We start from the raw sequence: 19,851 nt of genomic DNA, 5'->3' as shown, positions 1-19,851 counted from the left end.
AGAAGAGTTGAAGCTGTTTTCACTGGAAAAGAGTGGGCCAACTCAATATTGAACCCTACGGACTAAGACTGGGATGCCATTAAACTTCATGTGCGTGTAAAGGCAAGTGTCCCAATACTTTTGGGAATATAGAGTATATGTATGAATGTAAGTTAGGGACCTTAGAAAATAAGCACCTCAAGGGCAGGGACTGATGTAAATGTACAATATATACATATATGTAAACTGCTGGCACTGTAAAAGTACCTGTAATAAATCACGCACACTGATTTTGCATTCGGTGTCTGTTTACGACTGTGAGATCAAATAAACTATTATTTATCTATCTCTCCTGTATACAGAGTTGTTTTCAAAGTCTTGCTGGCTTTTAGAATCATGCCTACACACTACTGCAAGTTCAATGATGAATATAATCAATGCATGAAAATTAGATTTATAAATAAGTAAAACATATAAAATATGTTACATCCGTAGCACCCTGGAGTTTAGGCAGGGTTGCTCCTCAAAAATGTATTTGTCAGGAAGTAGTCATCTTGGCTAATTGTTAGAGATGAATTGATTTCTATCTAAGTTTGGCCTTGTTGCACTTTTCTCTTTTACCACTAGGTGGCCGGGTACTTGAGGAGCAATGCAAGGTCAGATTATGGGTATATGGGGTATCTCAGCCAATGGACAGGGGTTTTCTTAAATCCCTTGGCCTGCTGGGGGAACCTATATATTTGGGTGGAGTCAGGTGATTGGGGTTCTATGCCACCTGGATGGCTGTCTGAGTGGGCATGTGTTGTATTGCCCGGGCTGCTAGATTGGGACTATCCTGGGCACATCTGCCTGATAGGCTGTCTGAGGGCCTATCTAGAAGCAAGAGAGCAGCACAGGGTTGGGATTGCTGCTCGCAGACCAACCAGAAGTGACGGTTCTGCCAGCTGGAGAACCTGTCGTGGTCGGAGGTAAAGGGAAAGCTGTCGCCAGTAAGGGACCATCTGCTTTATTATCAGGGACTGCAGTGAGTAACTGAAGCAAGTACTGGAGAAGGATTCTCACCAACCAGGGATGGTAAAGAATCAGGAAACTTCAAGAATCAAGCCAGGGACCCAGCCAGTGGAGGTGACACTTGCAGAGCAGCCTTGTGTGCCAAGCCAGGGACCGAGCAGACCAGCGGGGTGAAGCTTGAAGCTTGAGAGGTATCTTGACTGCCAGGGTCCCAGCAGAGAGGTGGGGGTGGCACTTGAGGAAGGTACCACCGTGAAGATTGGAGGAGCTCAAGGGATTCAGTGGCAGTGAATCATCTAGTCTAATGAGAGACTGGAACTCAGTGGGCTGAAGGACTACTGTACAAGGACTGATTGTAGTGGAATTGTAGAATCTGTTACGTTTTGTGTTAGGAACTGTTAAAGACTGTTGCCATAGGAGACAGCATTCCTGCACATGCAGATGTGGCATCTCACTGGATGCCTTTCCCTCCTGTAGTCTCGGAGTCTGCCAATTGAATTTGCAACTATCTAAGGGTGTCCTGGCCCTAACCCTCTATCCCAAAGCTCTGTTAAGAGAAAAACCAAAATCTCTTTTGCATTCAAGAAGTGTCTAGCGCCCAATGACCTTAATTACTTTGCACCCACTATGCCTCACAACCCACCATATACAGAAGGATGTCAGCTAACTCTGGCCCTGGAGGTTCTCATTAGACCGAAGGAGGCCTGGAACCCTGCTACACAGCAATTAAAAAAGTAACATCAGAAAAATACCAAAAATCTTTCTTTTTATTCAGCCAAAAAAAAAAAAATAGTTGTTATAGCAAAGGAAAAAAGGTGTAGAAAATCCCACACCTGAAATATTATCTGATAATTTATGGCAGGGAGAGATCACATCTTGCCGAACTCTTCAGCCTCTGAACCAGATAATGCATATATTTAGTGAAGAGCTGGGAGATCGGTAGCAGTGTGCGGTGCTGAATTTCCCCGCTCTGTCATTTCTCATCAGTTCAAGCAGGAGAGATAAATGTTATATGGAGGAAGAAGGTGTTATTTTCACAATTATACAGACCGTGGGGCGACTGTGGGATGCTGCTTGCCGTGACTTTCGAAAAACGGCACAGACTGCAGAATGACAAAGAATATTCCTAAGAATGTGTGGTTCGTCCTCAGCCATAGGTGTGTGTAGTCTATTGCATTATTAAGGTGTGCCCCCAAAAGCTTAAACACACGTCTTTCTCTGCAGCCTCAGCTGCACTGGACAATGAATGAATGGGAAGTGCTCTGTACTCAGCGGCTTCCTCTCCATTCACAAACTGATGAACACAGTGAGTGAGTGTGTTCACTGTGTACATTTAGGAAAGGAAGGGGCCAGTAAATGACATACGGTATTTATAGGGTTGCCACCTGTCCAGGATTCACCCAGACAGTTCGGGTTTTGAATCATGTGTCCGGGTTTCAGTCCACCTGAAACCCAGACACATTATTCATACTAGGCTGTGACTCCCCAAGTAACCGAGATAGTCATACACAAATCTGTTGCCATCCGGGAGCTGCGGGCAGCTGCTTGGGGACAGGTTTGACTGAAGGGTGGGGTGATAATGTCAGCAAGAGCAATTTGGCCATACCCACTGTTTGCCAAGGCACGGTTTGTGCACTACATTACTACTCTCCTTGGGGTATCTAAATGTATGCCAGATCATTTATAATCCTATAGTGTTTACAGCAAAAAAAAAAAAATGTAATTGCCCTGTGCTGCAAAAGTGTTCGGGGTTGGCTTGAAGAAAAGGTGGCAACCCTTACCCTAGGTATTTACTAGCACCTTCCCCCACTCTCCAGCCAGAAACGGAGGGGGGGGGGAGCCCAGGCAATAGGGGGAACCGGCACCACATGCAGTGATCACCTCCTGCGCCCACAGGCCCCATGTCCTCAGCAAACAAGTTATGAAAAAAACAGATGCATTTTTAAGGTTACCTGAGCATGGTCCCAGACTACACTGGAGTAACTCTTTGGTTGCTAAACGCACCCGGTTAAAATGCAAAAGATGGGGAATGTAATTATGGATGCACAATGACTGTAAACTAGCCTCTTAGTACAGTCCCCATTCCCCCAACTTTTAAACTTGAGAATGGGGGACACTTGAGGAGGTAGAGGCCTGTGGCATACTTAGCGCTTCACAGCAAAAAAATGGGGTTGCCCAAACTTTACAGTGAAAGGGGTTTAAGGGGCATGGTTAAACAAAACCCAGGATGTGGATATGTGCTGGGGGGGGGGGGATTTGGGAAGGGAGAGGGCTTGTGCTAGAAGGTGGTGGGGGGTTTATATGTGCTGAGGGAGTGTGCCTTGGGTGGGGCAAAACTTGTGCTAGAAAGTGGGGTGAAGGGGGTAGAATACGTATTGTAGGGAACTCTGGGAAGGGAAAAGACTTGTGCTAGAAGATGGAGTGGGGGGGTCAGATATGTTCTGATGGGGTGCTTTGGGAGGGGAAAAAACATGTGCTAGAAGATGGTAGATGGGTTGGCGGTTTGGTATGTGCTGGAGGGGGCGATTTGGAAGGGAATTTGATTTGTGCTAGAACGTGGGGTGGTTGCATATGTGCTGGGGGGTGATTTGGGAGGGGAGAGAACTTGTGATAGAAGGTGGGGTGGAGGGGATCAGATATGTGCTGGGAAGGGGGCACTCTGGAAGGGGATTGGACTTGTGCTAGAACGTGGGGTGGTTGGATATGTGTTGGGGGGTGATTTGTGAGAGTTGAGAACTTGTGATAGAAGGTGAGGTGGAGGGGGAGGGGGGGACATATCTATCTCCAGATTATAGATTATCTCTCTACACATTTCCCCATTCCTAACACTGCCTAAACCCACTACCTTTGAGTATTTATGCGCTCAAGGTCCACATCAACTACATTTAATATCTTACATTTATAAAGTTCTTTATGAGGTTCCCCACCCTCACTGGAGACTCTCACATATACAGTATCCCACAAAAGTGAGTACACCCCTCACATTTTTGTAAATATTTTATTATATCTTTTCATGTGACAACACTGAAGGAATGAAACAATGCTACAATGTAAAGTAGTGAGTGTACAGCTTGTATAACAGTGTAACTTTTCTGTCCCTTCACAATAACTCAACACACAGCCATTAATGTCTAAACCGCTGGCACCAAAAGTGAGTACACCCCTAAGTGAAAATGTACAAATTGGGCCCAATTAGCCATTTTCCGGTGTCACGTGACTCGTTAGTGTTACAAGGTCTCAAGTGTTAATGGAGAGCAGGTGTGTTAAATTTGGTGTTATTGCTCTCACTCTCTCATACTGGTCACTGGAAGTTCAACATGGCACCTCATGGCAAAGAACTTGGTAAGGATCTGAAAAAAAGAATTTTTGCTCTCCATAAAAATGGCCTAGGCTATAAGAAGATTGCCAAGACCCTGAAACTGAGCTGAAGCACAGTGTCTAAGACCATACAGCGGTTTAACAGGACAGGTTCCTCTCAGAACAGGCCTCACCATGGTCATCCTAAGAAGTTGAGTGCACGTGCTCAGCATCATATCCAGAGGTTGTCTTTGGGGAATAGATGTATCAGTGCTGCCAGCATTGCTGCAGAGTTTGAAGGGGGGGGGGGGGGGGTACTGTGACATACTGAAGCAGAGCATGATCCTCTCCCTTCAGAGACTGGGTTGCAGGGCAGTTTTTCAACATGATAACGACACCAAACACACCTCCAAGACAACCACTGCCTTGCTAAAGAAGCTGAGGGTAAAGGTGATGGACTGGCCAAGCATGTCTCCAGACCTAAACCCTATTGAGCATCTGTGGGGCATCCTGAATTTGAAGGTGGAGGAGCGCAAGGTCCCTAACATCCATCAGCTCTGTGATGTCGTCATGGAGGAGTGGAAGAGGACTCCAGTGGCAACCTGTGATGCTCTGGTGAACTCCATGCCCAAGAGGATTAAGGCAGTGCTTGAAAATAATGGTGGCCACACAAAATATTGACACTTTGGGCAAAATTTGGACATATCTTTCACTTATTCAATTATTATTAAATTCTGACGGAAAAGGTCCGATCGGATTATATTGTCAGAATATCCGATCGGGTGTGGGCTCTATCGGTCTTTTTCTGTCGGAAATTTAGACGGAAAAAAATTGAGAGCAGGATCTCCAATTTTCCGACAAAAAAATTTGATCTGACTTTTTCCGATGGTTTGTAGAGAATTCCGATCGGACAAAGTGCTACGCATGCTCAGATCAAATTATGAGACCAAAGCTATTGGCTAGTAGCCTCAACGTAGTCCCGTCGTATCGGACGAACGTCATCACGTTCCGAACTATCGTTCCGACAACTTTGTCTGACCGTGTGTATGCAACACCAGTTTAGGACAAAATCCAACGGATTTTGTTGTCGGAATGTCCGACCGTGTGTACAAGGCATTAGGGTACTCACTTTTGTTGCCAGCAGTTTAGACATTAATGGCTGTGTGTTGAGTTATTTTGAGGGGACAGCAAATTGACACTGTTATACAAGCTGTAGACTCACTACTTTACATTGTAGCAGTGTTATTTCTTCAGTGTTGTCACATGAAAAGATAGAATAAAATATTTACAAAAATGTGAGGGGTGTACTCACTTTTGTGATATACTATACATGCGTAAGTGGTCACTTATCCTCCATCGCTCCATCCCCAGGAACTGCAGGCCTCACTTGCCTCAGTTAAGGTCAGCGTTCATGCCTCCACCATCAGGAAAAGACTGGGCAAAAATGGCCTGCATGGCAGAGTTCCAAGGAGAAAACCACTGCTGAGCAAAAAGAACATCAAAGCTCGTCTCAATTTCTCCACAACACATCTTGATGATCCCCAAGACTTTTGGGACAACATTCTGTGGACCGATGAGACAAAAGTGGAACTCTTTGGAAGGTGTGTGTCCAAGTATATCTGGCGTAGAAGGAACACTGCATTTCATAAAAAGAACATTATACCAACAGTAAAATATGGTGGTGGTAGTGTGATGGTCTGGGGCTGTTTTGCTGCTTCAGGACCTGGAAGACTTGCCGTGATAAAAGGAACTATGAATTCTGCTACCAAGAGATCCTGAAGAGGAATGTCCGACCATCTGTTCGTGTACTCAAGCTGAAACGAACTTGGGTTCTGCAGCAGGACAATGATCCTAAACACACCAGCAAGTCCACCACCGAATGGCTGAAGAAAAACAAAATGAAGACTTTGGAGTGGCCTAGCCAAAGTCCTGACCTGAATCCTATTGAGATGTTGTGGTATGACCTTAAAAAGGCCGTTCATGCTCGAAAACCCTCTAATGTAACTGAATTAGGACAATTCTGCAAAGATGAGTGGGCCAAAATTCCTCCAGGACGCTGTAAAAGCCTCATTGCACGTTATCGCAAACGCTTGGTTGCAGTTGTTGCTGCTAAGGGTGGCCCAACCAGTTATTAGGTTTAGGGGGCAATCACTTTTTTACACAGGGCCATGATGGTTTGGATTTTTTTTCACCTTTAATAATAAACACCTTCATTTACAAATTGCATTTTGTGTTTACTTGTGTTGTCCTTGACTATTGTTTAAATTGGTTTGATGTTCCGAAACACTTAAGTGTGACAAACATGCAAAGGAACAGGAAATGAGGAAGGGGGCAAACACTTTTTCACACCACTGTATGTGCTGGAAGAGGGGGGTGCTTTGGGAGGGGAGAGGACTGCTTGCCTTGCATAGAGAAGCACAGAGGTCCAGTGATGATATCATTGGGTCCACAAAAAGAGGTATGTAACGAAAACAGGTTTTATTAAAAAATGTAATCGGCATGTTGATAAGGGGAAACGGAAGGACCAGAGAAGCAAAACACAAGCATATAAAACTTCAGCTTTAATAATATACAGCTGTATCCACGATTAGATTGTCCTCAGGACGTCTTTTGGAAACAACATAGAGATAGTGTGATTTCATCTGTCACTGGCACACAGTTTACCTGATATATACAATATCTTAAGTTTATCCGTGGTAAATCCTATTGGAAGCCAGGCCTGGGTAACCTCATTATAACAATCTTTGCCGCTCAGTCCGAGAGAAAAGGCACATCCTGCGTTCCTGCCAGGGCTTCTTAATTGGCTGTGCGTGCCAGCGCTGGTTGCCAGGCATGCCAGATCTTTTAAAAACAGATAAATTGTTTGTAGGAAAAAATATGATGTTGGATCTGCTGTGTTTTCATCATTACCGGATAAGCAGAAAATAACAACAAATTGTAGCATGTAAAGAAATAAACAGCGCTAACAATGGCGCATAAAATCTTGTTCACACATCGGGGATAAAAAAGAGAAATAAACAATCCCTACATAAATCATAAAGTTTTCATTACATTAAAATGAACGACGGCGGGCCTACAAAACAATGAAAGTTGCACTTTGAGTTTAACCACTTAAGGATTGGGCCTTTTTTGAGATTTGTTGTTTACAAGTTAAAAACTGTTTTTTTTTTGCTAGAAAATTACTTAGAACCCCAAAACAATATACATTTTTTTCTAACACCCTAGAAAATAAAATGGCGGTCGTTGCAATACTTTCTGTCACACCGTATTTGCACAGCGGTCTTACAAGCTTACAATCTTTTTGGGGGAAACAATACACTTTTTTGAATATAAAAATAGGACACTAGTAAAGTTAGCCCAATATTTTTTATATTGTGAAAGATAATATTACACCGAGTAAATTGATACCCAACATGTCACGCTTCAAAATTGCACCCGCTCGTGGAATGGCGACAAACTTTTACCCTTAAAAATCTCCATAAGCGACATTTAAAAAATTCTACAGATTGCATGTTTTAAGTTACAGAGGAGGTCTAGGGCTAGAATTATTGCTCTCGCTCTACCGATCGCGGTGATACCTCACATGTGTAGTTTGAACACCGTTTTCATATGCGGGCGCTACTCATGTATGCATTCGCTTTTGCACGCCAGCTCGGCGGGACGAGGGCGCGTTAAAAAAATGTTTGGTTTTTTTTCACATTTATTTTACCTTTTATTTTTTTATATTTACAATGTTCTTGTATTAAAAAAAATGTGTCACTTTTATTCATATTACAAGCAATGTAAAGATCCCTTGTAATAGAAAAAAAAAGCATGATAGGTCCTCTTAAATATGAGATCTGGGGGTCAAAAAGACCCCAGATCTCATATTTACACTAAAATGCAATAAAAAAAAAAATGTCCCTTTAAGAGCTATGGGCAAAGAGTGACATTTTGATGTTGCTTCCGCCCTGCAATGGTATGGAGACGAGTGGGGGCCATCTTCCCCTCACTCATCTCCATACCCAGGAAAGAGAAGGATCTGCTGCTGCTGACGGCTCCGGTAAGCGCGCGGGGGGGGGGGCACCAGAGTGCGGCAGGAGGGGGGGGGGGGGGGATAAAAGTGATCTTGTGGCAAATCTGCTGCTTTATACACCACTCCTAAAGAGCCTCAAAGAAGCTGCTTGCAGGACTTTTTTGGACATCCGCCCCAGCGCCCCAGTGTGGAAGCACTCAAGCTTTCACATTGGAATGACAGGAGAGGTGCTTTGCAGGCGCTATTTTAGTGCTATAGCGCCTGTAATGTGCCTCTGCGTGAAAGGGGTCTAAAGAATTCCTTCAGGCATAGCTCCCAACTGTCCCTGATTTCGAGGGTCTGTCCCTGATTTCGAGGGTCTGTCCCTGATTTCGAGGGATTGTCCCTGATTTGGAGTAATGTCCCTCAGTCCCTCATTCCTCCTCATTTGTCCCTCATTTTGGTCTGACCCATAAAGTTATAAAATGCAATTTTTATCTATCAAAAAGTGTTTTCCCAGCGCTAAACCTTTCATCTGATTTCTAAATTGCTGCATCTATAAATTCCAAAAGCCAATATAAAGGAATAGTAGTGGTAAAAAAAACATTTGTGGGTTTAATCAATCTTGGTTTTTTTCTGTACAATTACCCTCAGATAAGTGGGGTGAGTGCTCTATCAGAGTATGGGCCCCAGTGCTGGCAGGCATTAACATACCAACCGACCAGTGGAGTAGACAGGGCCTCTTGCTTATACTGTAGTTAGGTATTTTGCTCAGATACAAGCCGTCTTATTGTCAATTGTGTTGTAAACATGGTGACTTTTGCATTTGTCACAATGTATAAAGTTGCACTGGTATAAATCTGTGCATGGTTAGTTGCTTTGGAAGGCAGGGAAGACCCCTGATGTCTCCATAAAAAGTACCTTTCACCTTCCCAAGCTATTACAAGGGGGCTTGTTTAAAAAAAAAAAAAAAACATTTACCTGCATATACATGCAAATGTACTTGTAAGTCCAGCAAATACTAGGGCCCTAACTAACCACATGCAGGCCTCCCACCAGGGGCATTGCTAGGTCTACAAAAGATCTGGGGCTAAAGCCCATAGCAGCGTAGTAAATAAAGTCATACACTTGGGCGGGCATACACATGTATATACAGTAATATAAGTGTGTGTGTGTGTGTGTTTATATCCCCAGACTTACATCAGGGTCCCCAGAGAGCCCCCCCTTACATCAGAGTCTCCAAAGAGCCTCCTTCTTGCATTAGGGTCCCCAGAGAGCCTCCCTCTTAAATCAGGGTCCCCAGAGAGCCCCCCCTTAAATCAGGGTCCCCAGAGAGCCCCCCCCCCCTTTAATCAGGGTCCCCAGAGAGCCTCCCTCTTAAATCAGGGTCCCCAGTGAGGTCCCCCTTAAATCAGGGTCCCCAGAGAGCCCCCCTTAAAATCAGGGTCCCCAGAGAGCCTCCCCCTTGCATCAGGGTCCACAGAGAGCCCCTTACTTACACCAGGGTCCCCGGAGAACCTCTCCTCCCCTTGGGGACCCCTGCATAGACTCTGGGCTATGGGCCCCAGATTCGGGGCTATAGCCCCAAAAGCCACCCCCTAGCGACGCCACTGCCACCCACCATAGATATACTGCAGGAGGGCGCTTGCTCTGCACCAGATCAGGTATCTACTACATGATCTGACACTTCCAGGTCTGAAGCGTGCGCACCATCACCGACCCACTCTCACTGTGATCACAAACAGTGGGAGCCCAGCAGTGGCCACAGACTCAATGTCCGCTGGCACCCATGCATTACACAGGACACAGGCAGAACGACAATCTGCCCATGTAAACAAGGCAGATTGTTATTCTCTCAGAAGGGAAGGGATTGATCCTGTGTTTCTTCTAAACAGGAACATGGATCATTGCCTTCCCCTAGTCCAGTGTTTCTCAATTCCAGTCCTCATGGCCCACTAACAGGTCATGTTTTCAGGCTTTCCATTATTTTGCACAGGTGATTTGATCAGTTTCACTGCCTTAGTAATTACCCCAGCTGTTTCATCTGAGGGAAATCCTAAAAACATGACCTGTTACTGGGCCATGAGGACTGGAATTGAGAAACACTGCCCTAGTCAAAGAACCTTCCCCACAGTGAGTAAGCACAACCTAGGCAAATAGTTAACCCTTTGATCGCCCCTGATGTTAACCCCTTCCCAGCCAGGGTCATTCGTACAGTGACAGTGCATATTTTTTCAGCTCTGATCACTGTATTAGTGTCACTGGCCATCAAAAAGTGTCAAAAATGTAAGTTGTCCGATTTGTCCACCACAATATTGCTTAACCCTCTACCACACAGCTCCAAAAAAAAAACCCCCAATATCCCCAAAATAAGAGGATTATTCCTCATTTCAAGGCAGTGGGTGGATCTATGCAAATTATTTATTTACACCCCAATGGCCAGATGCACATCCTGAACAGCTGGTTAATAGTGCAAATATATCCTAATATTATAGAGCCATCTATTCCAAACTGCAAACAGCTGCTTCAGGCTTGTTGGTCATCTTCAGTGCAGTGTATGAGTGTATGGAATTCATGGCTTCTATGAAGTAGAGTTTGGGACCCAATGAGACAGTATATGGAAGTACTTTGTTGGGGGCACCCACATTGGAATTCATGCATCCAGCTTTCTGGAAGGGACGGACGCATGGATGGGGGGTGGCGGCCATGGATAGGGGAGGCAGCATCCGAGTGCCCTTAATGGACAGGCCGCCCCTATACCAGGGTATGACCTAGTACAAGCTTCTTGTAGTCCCTGTACAGCAGGGCTGGATTGTGATAGAAAATAGTAGTACAAAGAGCCAATTAGTTCATGTGCTGACAAGGAACATGCTGATAGGAGAAGAGAGCAGAGTGACAGAGATGAGCTCATCAGTGTTTCCTTTCACTGCCCAGTAACAGGTTGGGGTGGGTTCCGGGGTGACCTGGGCTCAGTGGAAGAGGGCTGTATAATAATGATAATCATCAAACTGAGGACATCTAGTGGCAAACAAAAGGTACTACAGAGAAAATATCTGAAATAAAGGCAAATATTGCAGCAAAAGCTGGTTTTGCTTTTTTATATTTAATGAGCTGTTCATTGTTATCCTGTTATTTTTGTCCGGAGCTCTGCTTTAGCAATGTATCGATTACCTTATAGCCTGCAGGTAAGGGTAGGGTTAAGTTCTAGGATCAGCTGAAGAGTTGGTTTAAGGAAGCAGAAAGCCCCACGCCAAAGACCAACCTACTGTGCAAAACATTTCACAAAAAACATTTTTTTTTTTTCTCTGTTACACAGAAATTAAATACCGCCTGAAATTAAAAGCAGCCTGCACTAGCTTACAACCCGCTGAGACTCGGTGGGATGCAAATTTACAATACAACTTCCTGTAAAATGCCACTTGTAAGCAGCAAGTACTATTTTGTCATAGACCGAATCTTCCTTTTTAACCGTCTCATTAAAACCGTATAGCGTTACAGGAAACTTTTCCAACTAAGTGAAACTTTCAAAGTTTGAAATTATACCCTCCAGTTATTACAGCTAATGATGAAATAAATCATTAAGTAACTCTGCTGGAAGACAGTGTTAAACATAGCAACACAGGATATTGATGGCACATAAACTCCGGCAGGTCCATCCAGCCTGCCCAGCTTATTTATTAATAGGTTAGCCTCGGGGGCTCTTTCGCACGGCACTGGATCAAACTCACGGCACAAGCTAATATATGTATTTCATATGGATTCATAGGGTCAGGTTAAGGGTCAGTCCACCCAACAATGATTTTTTTGTTTTTGTTTATGGGGGGATGCAATGGAGTGGAATAAAAGCACAGTGCCTCTCTACAAAAAGAGGAAAGAAGAGGAATTGCTCACCATATTAAGGCTGGGTTCACACTTATGCAAATTGGATGCAGGTTTCGCCGCATCCAATTCGCAGGACAGGAGATTGTGATTGTCTCTCAATGGAGCAGGTTCACATATCTCCGGGGCAGCCACGGAGTGCACTGCAGAAGGGTCCTGTGCGCCTTTGGCTCAGTTTCAGGTCCAAATTCAGACAAAAATTTGGACATGATTCGCCCCTGTGAACAGGGATGCAAGTCGCTCTGCATATAGTGTGAACCCAGCCTAAACGCCTTGGAACAATTTATTGGATTACAAACTCACCTGGAGCAGCGTTACCTTTCTTTGGATCTATCTTCAAGTGGTTAAGGCCCCTTTCACACTGGGGCGGGAGCGGCGTCGGTGGTAAAGCGGCGCTATTTTTAGCGGCGCTTTACTGTCATTTTAGCAGCGGTATGCAGCCGCTACCGGGATGGTTTTAACCCCCGCTAAGGGTTAAAACCACCCGCAAAGTGCCGCTGCAGCGGCGCTTTGCCAGCGGTATAGCCGCACTGCCCTATTGATTTCAATGGGTAGGAGCGGTTTAGGAGCGGTGAATACATCGCTCCTTCACCGCTCAAAAGATGCGGCTAGCAGGACTTTTTTCACCGTCCTGCTATCGCACCGCTCCAGTGTGAAAGCCCTCCGGCTTTCACACTGGAGTGAAAGGGGCCAGATTTTTTCAGGCGCTATACATGCGCTATTTATAGCGCTGTATCGCCTGAAAAACGCCCCAGCGTGAAACGGACCTTAGTCTCTACAAAGGCTCCAAAAAAGGGATGAAGAGGAACCACTCACCATATTAAAAGCCTTGGAACAATTTATTGAGTCATTCAACAAACAGACTACTCCATCCAATGTTCAAATCATCGAATGTGTTTCACTTGGTCAAGAACTAACTCATAGTGTTTCAAGCTCCTTGCCCACTGAAGTGTGTTAGTACATGGGATGGAGTAGTCTATTTGTTGGATGACTCAATAAATTGTTCCAAGGCTTTTAATATGGTGAGTGGTTCCTCTTCATTCCTTTTTTGGAGCCTTTGTAGAGACTTAACCACTTGAAGATAGATCCAAAGAAAGGTAACGCTGCTCCAGGTGAGTTTGTAATCCAATAAATTGTTCCAAGGCTTTTAATATAGTGAGTGGTTCCTCTTCCTTCGTTTTTTTGGAGAGACTTAGCCACTTGAAGATAGATCCAAAGAACGGTAATGCTGCTCCAGGTGATTGTAATCCAATGGATCAAATGGACTGGGTGCCAGCCCCGGCTCGCCACCACCACAGTACAGGAAAGGAAAAAGACACACCACCATAGATCCAATATTGATTTATTTATGTCAACATGACTGCCACCAAGACAAGGGACACGTTTCACACTTGACTCGTGCTTCTTCAAGTTTAAGTCAAGTGTGAAACGTGTCACCTCTTCTGTGCCCCTTGCCTTGGTGGCAGTCATGGTGACATAAATAAATCAATATTGGATCTATGGTGGTGTGCAGCTGCATCTTTTTGCTTTCCTTAACCACTTGAAGACCAGGTTTTTTTCTGACATTTGTTGGCTTACAAGTTAATATCAGTATTTTTTTGATAGAAAATTACTTAGAGCCCCCAAACATATATATATATATATACACACATTTTTTTTGCATAGAACCTAGGGAACTAAAGGGTGAAGTACAGGTTTACAGTGGACTACGCGTTTCAGCTACAGAGCCTTAACCACTACAGATCCGCGCTATTGCCAAATGACGGCATTAGCGCGGACCTACATTTCCGGGACTACGTCTATTGACGTGGTCCCGGTTACGAGCGGTCCGTGAGACTCGCCTGATCACCGATCCGTGTAAGGGGTCGATCCCGACCCCTTATCACGTGATCAGCTGTCAGCCAATGACAGCTGATCATGTGATAGAACGGAGCCGGTAATCGGCTATTATTCCTCCTCGCGCTGACAGCGCGAGGAGAGAAAAAAAAGCCGATCGCCGGCGGCCGTGATCGGGACATCAGTCCCGATCACGGCCATCAATACAAGGGACCACCTGCCACCTGCCTCCCGCAGTGCCATCCTGAAATAAAATAAAAGCAAAAGTAAGTGCCCCCCGTCAGTGCCCCCCGTCAGTGCCCATAGTGCCCACAGTGCCACCCACAGTGCCACACACAGTGCCACCCCACAGTGCCACCCACAGTGCCACCCACAGTGCCACCCAATCTGCCTCAAAGGTGCTGCACCCCAGTGCCGCCCATCAGTGCCCAGCAGTGCCGCCCATCTGTGCCCAGCAGTGCCGCCCATCAGTGCCCAGCAGTGCCACCTATCAGAGCCACCTATCAGTGCCACCTATCAGTGCCCATCAGTCCCATCTATCTGTGGTACCTATCAGTGCCCATCCGTGCCACCCATCCGTGCCACTTATCCGTGCCACCCATCCGTGCCATCTTATCTGTGCCCATCTTTGCCCATCAGTGCCGCCTTATCTGTGCCCATCGGTGCCGCCTTAACTATGCCTATCAGTGCCCACCGGTGCAGCCTATCAGTGCCCACCAATGCAGCCCATCAGTGCCCACCAATGCAGCCCATCAGTGCCCACCAATGCAGCCTATCAGTGCCGCCTAATCAGCGCACTTCAATGAAGGAGAAAAATGACCCGTTTGCAAAATTTTATAACAAACTATTAAAACATGATTTTTTTTTTTTTTTTTTGCATCTTTTTTTGTTTGTTTAGCAAAAAATAAAACTCAGAGCTGTAACTAAATACCACCAAAAGAAAGCTCTATTTGTGGGAAAAAAATGATAAAAATTTCATTTGGGTACAGTGTTGTATGCCCGCGCAATTGTCATTCAAAGTGTATCAGCGCTGAAAGCTGAAAATTGGTCTGGGACTGAGGGGGGTTTAAGTGCCCAGTAAGCAAGTGGTTAATCATAGCCATAGCTGAAATGCGTAAGCTGTGTAAGAGGCTGTTTGCCTGTACTCCACCGGCATTCATGTAGTATGTGCCAGTCTCTAAGGGCCAAAACACATTTAGCATGCATTAGCATGTTGTGGTGCCATTTGTTCTTAATTACACACCAATGCTATCAACAATAAAAGATTAAGGACCCTTGAGATGATCATTTAGCACTCTGTTTTTTTTTATATTTATTTCACATGGAATTTCTCAATTTGACAGGCCCCTACTTTGTGGATAAACCCCCCCCCCCCCCTCCATCTCATTTAGTTGTATGGGCCAAGGTCAATCCAGCACATCACATTGACTTCAATCTTATTTCATTTAAAAGCTACCTTCACCCAAGACTGATGTTTTGGGTCCCTTGTTAAGACAACATACTTTAAGTTAGGATTAGCTACTACACAGAGAGCCCTGTACAACACATACCTTGAACGGTAAGATGAACATTCACTGTCCTCGGATTGTGTTCGGTTTGTACTGAGCACGTGTACGGTCCATCGTCTGATATTTCCACTTTTTGTATCCGCAGATTATAATCCTTTTTGCTTGAAGCTGAGATTGAAACTCTGGGATCCACTGACCACTTGTCGTTCCCCGCAAATATAATACTGGAACGGTTCAACCAGGCTCCTTTAGATGCTCCATCCTCCAGTATACACCTGTGGACAAATGAAATAAGAGTTATTGAGATTACATTCATACTACAAATAGTGTTTCTGAAGCTTCCAATGAAAAAAAGAAAAGACAAAAAAACGTGATAGCATATTAAAACAACATACCAGTCAAAAAAAAAAAAAAAGTAAAGTAAAAATGTTTTAAAGAGCTACAAAAGCCGCACATTTTTTTTTTTCGGTCCAGTCTTTGGGTTTATTAACATCCAAGATTCCTGCTTTATTCCAAGGTCAGTGCTCCCAGTTTGTTCTTTTTAGCTTGAAATGACCTCTTTAAGGAGTCTCGGGTTTTCCTCCAGATACCTAATGCTCTAAAGGTCATTCTGCATTGCCTAAATAAAGTAATGCCAGAGATTGTTGATTCAAGGACAATCCAAACGCCCTAAGGCAGGGGTCTCCAAACTACGGCCCTCCAGCTCTTGCAGAACTACACATCCCATGAGGCATTGTAAAACTCTGACATTCACAAACATGACTGAGCATGATGGGAACTGTATTTCCTGAACAACTGGAGGGCCATAGTTTGGAGACTCCTGCCCTAAGGGATCGGAATGCCCTGTTCTCCCCTGGTGGAGCAAAATAGGCCGCGCTTGAGCCCATGTTCGCATTGGTCAAATCGCATGCCAAAATTGGTGGCTATTGCCAGTGTCCTATCATATAGAGTCCCCCATCGGATAGTGTCCGCTGTGTACTGCGTATGCGCAGTACACCTCACACACAGATTCCGAAAATAGCCGAGGATGAACGGAGCCTGCGCCGTGAGTCCAGGTTCTATCCCCACCATCCAAGTGGACATAGAGTTGGAATATAAAAGAGCCAAGCGCAGCAAGGCCGAGCCTGAAGCGTGGTGAGTGAAGCTCGCCCGCGAGGGGCCCTCTAATTTTCCCAACCCTATGTCCGCTTGGATGGTGGGGCTACAACCTCCACTCACGGCGCAGGCACCGTTCATCTTCTGAGATTTTCCGAAGCTTCGTCTGCTCTGTACTGCGCATGCGCAGTACGGGGCGGACACTATATGATGGCCGGACACTATCTGCCAGAACACTGGCCATGGCACCATCCGAATCAGTGCTGAGTCGACTTTGTGGTGCCGCAAATGATGGAGGTTTGAAATGTCTGACCCCCACCAGTATGAACCTGGGCTTCAAGCTGAATTCCAGGAATTTAGCTACTTCGTAAAAACTGCAGGCATACCATAAATGAAAGCATTTGTTACCCCAACAGTTCATATTCCTGATATGTGGCTACTTACTATACCATGTACCTGTATGAGAAAGTCTCCTGTTCTCTTTGTATTGCTTCCTTTGTGTGAAATGCCTGGTGTTCCTGCGAGTCCCTCTGCTTTCCTATTAAAAACTGACCACACTACATAGCAGAGCACACCATGGTCAGTTCACTTTTTGTAAAGTTGCTTTGCTGAATTCTTGGTTTCAGCTTTAAGTATTTTTTTTTTTGCCTTCTTTGGGATCAACTGTGTGTATAGGGTTAGATTTACGGAAAGGGCTTTTTTTCCTCAAAGGATAGGTGCAGGTACTCCCCTGTTCCAAGTCACCCTTTGTCTCCACCCCTACCCACCTCCCAACACCGTTCCTTGTTTCCTAACCCTACCCACCCTACCCACCTCCCAACACCGTTCCTTGTTTCCTAACCCTACCCACCCTACCCACCTCCCAACACCGTTCCTTGTTTCCTAACCCTACCCACCCTACCCATCTCCCAACACCGTTCCTTTTTTCCTCACCCTACCCACCTCCCAGTACTGCCTCTTTTAGAGAATAAAGAACCAAGTGTAATTTTGAGGTGCTAAGAAATTAGTATAGAATGTGTTGATAACAAAAAAAGCAATAGACTGGATCCTCTACAGCCAGCAACAATAGCCCCCCCCCCCACAAAAACAATAGAATCCCAACAACAAAAGATCCCCCGGTAACAATAGACCCCCAGCAACAATAGGCCCAGCAACAATAAACCCTGACAAAAATAGATACCCCAGCAACAATAGATACCCCAGCAACAATAGATCCCACAGCAACAATAGACCACTTAAAACAAAATACCTCCCCTCCAGCAACAATAGCGCCACCCCACAAAATATAGATCTCCCAGCAGTCAGCATCAATAGACCCTCCAGCAGCTAACAACATAATGCCCCTCCCTCAACAGTGGATCCCCCACCAATAACAATAGACCTCCCCTACAACAACAGACTCCCCAGTGACACTAGATCCCCCAGCAGCCAGTATCAATGGACCCTTCAGCACACTCCAACGCACCTTGCCATTACATACATTCAGTGCTGGAGGTGTTGGAACTGCCCCCCCCCCCCACGTTCTCGCTGAAAAAAAGCCCTGTTTATGGAGGTTTTCAATTTATTTATTAAAGGAGAAGTACAGCCAAAGCTTGTTTGGCTGTACTTCTGTGGATCACAGGATTGCAGTTCGTTCTGCAGTCCTCTGACCTGTTTTCAGCTGAAGCCCGCGGTCGGCTGACGTCCCAGAGCTGGTCCACGCTCGGGAAAGATCAGGACCATATGGTCAGGATCTGCCCACGTGAGAGCCTGAGCCAGCAACTCTTGCTCCTCCACAGCCCAGCGCTCCAGTGAGGGGAATTCGGGTTGGATCGGAGCAGTGCAGAGAGCCGGTGATTGACAGTCACCAGCTCTTTGCTCAGGGAGCCCTGTGAACCGAGTGATCATCGGTGTTTGATCGTTTGGTTCACAGTCTTAGAGCCAGCGGGAGTCAGATGCAGCATTGGACCAATGCTGTGTCCACCTAGGTGAGTATAATTCCAAAAAGAAAAACATTTCCATACTTCTCTTTTTTTTGGTTGAACTAGATGGACTTGTATCTTTTTCAACCTGAAAACTTCTGACCAACATGAGGTCAATATAGGGGACCTATTTTGAATCTTAACATTTGTAAATATAATATTTCAGCGATGTCTACATTAAGGTTTGAAACTTTAGTTTTGTGAGAATATGTGACCAAATTCCTTGGCCTTCAGCACTGAAGGGAGCCTGAAGTGGCACATCCCTTATCCTCCCAAAAGCATTTTACTACTATAATGCCCCATACACACGGTCGGACATTCCGACCACAAAATCAGTCAGATTTTTTCAGACGGATTTTGTCCTAAACTGGTGTTGCATACACACGGTCGGACAATGTTGTCGGAGAATCCGATCGTTCGTACGTTGAGGCTAGTAACCAATAGCTTTGGTCTCGTAATTTGATCTGAGCATGCGTGGCACTCTGTCCGATCGGAATTCTCTACAAACAATCGGAAAAAGTCCTATCAGATTTTTTTGTCGGAAAATTTGAGGTCCTGCTCTCAAATTTTTCCTGTCGGAAATTCCGACGGAAAAAGTCTGATAGAGCCCACACACGATTGGATTATCCGACAATATGATCCGATCGGACCTTTACCATCTGAATTTCCAACCGTGTGAACAAGGCATTACTTTTTATGTATCCATTCCAGCAGGTCTTAGTGTTATGGTAACACTTGCTTATAGATACAGTGGAACCTTGGTTAACGAGTGACACGGTTAACGAGAGTTTTAAAAGACAATCGACTTTTTAAAAAAAATCCTGACTCGGGTTGCGAGTGTTGTCTTGCAAAACGAGCAGAATTCAAGTTTAATGTGGTGTGCAGTACCGCATTTGGCCAGAGGTGCGGGGGTACCAGTGATACTCGGAACGGTTCGGAGCCATACGGAAATACACTGAATAACTCGGAAATACTCAGTTCGCGAGTGTTTCCGAGCATTTCTGAGTTCAGCCGAGCTGTCCCCGAGTATTTTCAAGGCTCTCTGGCGCCCCCCCCCACCTCTGGCCACATACGGTACTGTATGCAATAGAAGTAAATTCGGAACAATTTATCTTTGTTTCCATTGAGTTCTATGGGGAAACTCGCTTTGATATGCGAGTGCTTTGGATTACAAGCATTCTCCTGGAATGGATTATGTTCGTAATTCAAGGTTCCACTGTTCCACAGTTTAATTGCAACATTGAAATAAATTTATGCTAATTAACTTAACTGCCAAATTGTTTATAATTTG

The 19,851-nt window shown here is 45.1% G+C and overlaps 1 protein-coding gene across 4 annotated transcripts in view; it reads right to left on the bottom strand.

Annotated features, from left to right (window-relative positions):
* The window catches only part of NEGR1 (neuronal growth regulator 1), an 846,141-nt gene that overhangs the window by 498,343 nt on the left and 327,947 nt on the right, over positions 1-19,851 (bottom strand). For all 4 annotated transcript variants that reach the window (XM_077450476.1, XM_077450477.1, XM_077450479.1 and 1 more), the window contains exon 2: positions 15,547-15,779. In XM_077450476.1, the coding sequence (XP_077306602.1) occupies positions 15,547-15,779 (233 nt within the window). The remainder of the gene's footprint in view (positions 1-15,546; positions 15,780-19,851) is intronic.

The sequence above is a fragment of the Lithobates pipiens genome, unplaced genomic scaffold (genome assembly GCF_037356315.1).
Source record: "Lithobates pipiens isolate NorthernLeopardFrog02 unplaced genomic scaffold, aLitPip1_a1.2 Scaffold_23, whole genome shotgun sequence".
Lineage (NCBI taxonomy): Eukaryota > Metazoa > Chordata > Amphibia > Anura > Ranidae > Lithobates > Lithobates pipiens.
The sequence above is the reverse complement of the archived record's forward strand: the minus strand, read 5'-3'. Positions and strand labels throughout refer to the sequence as shown.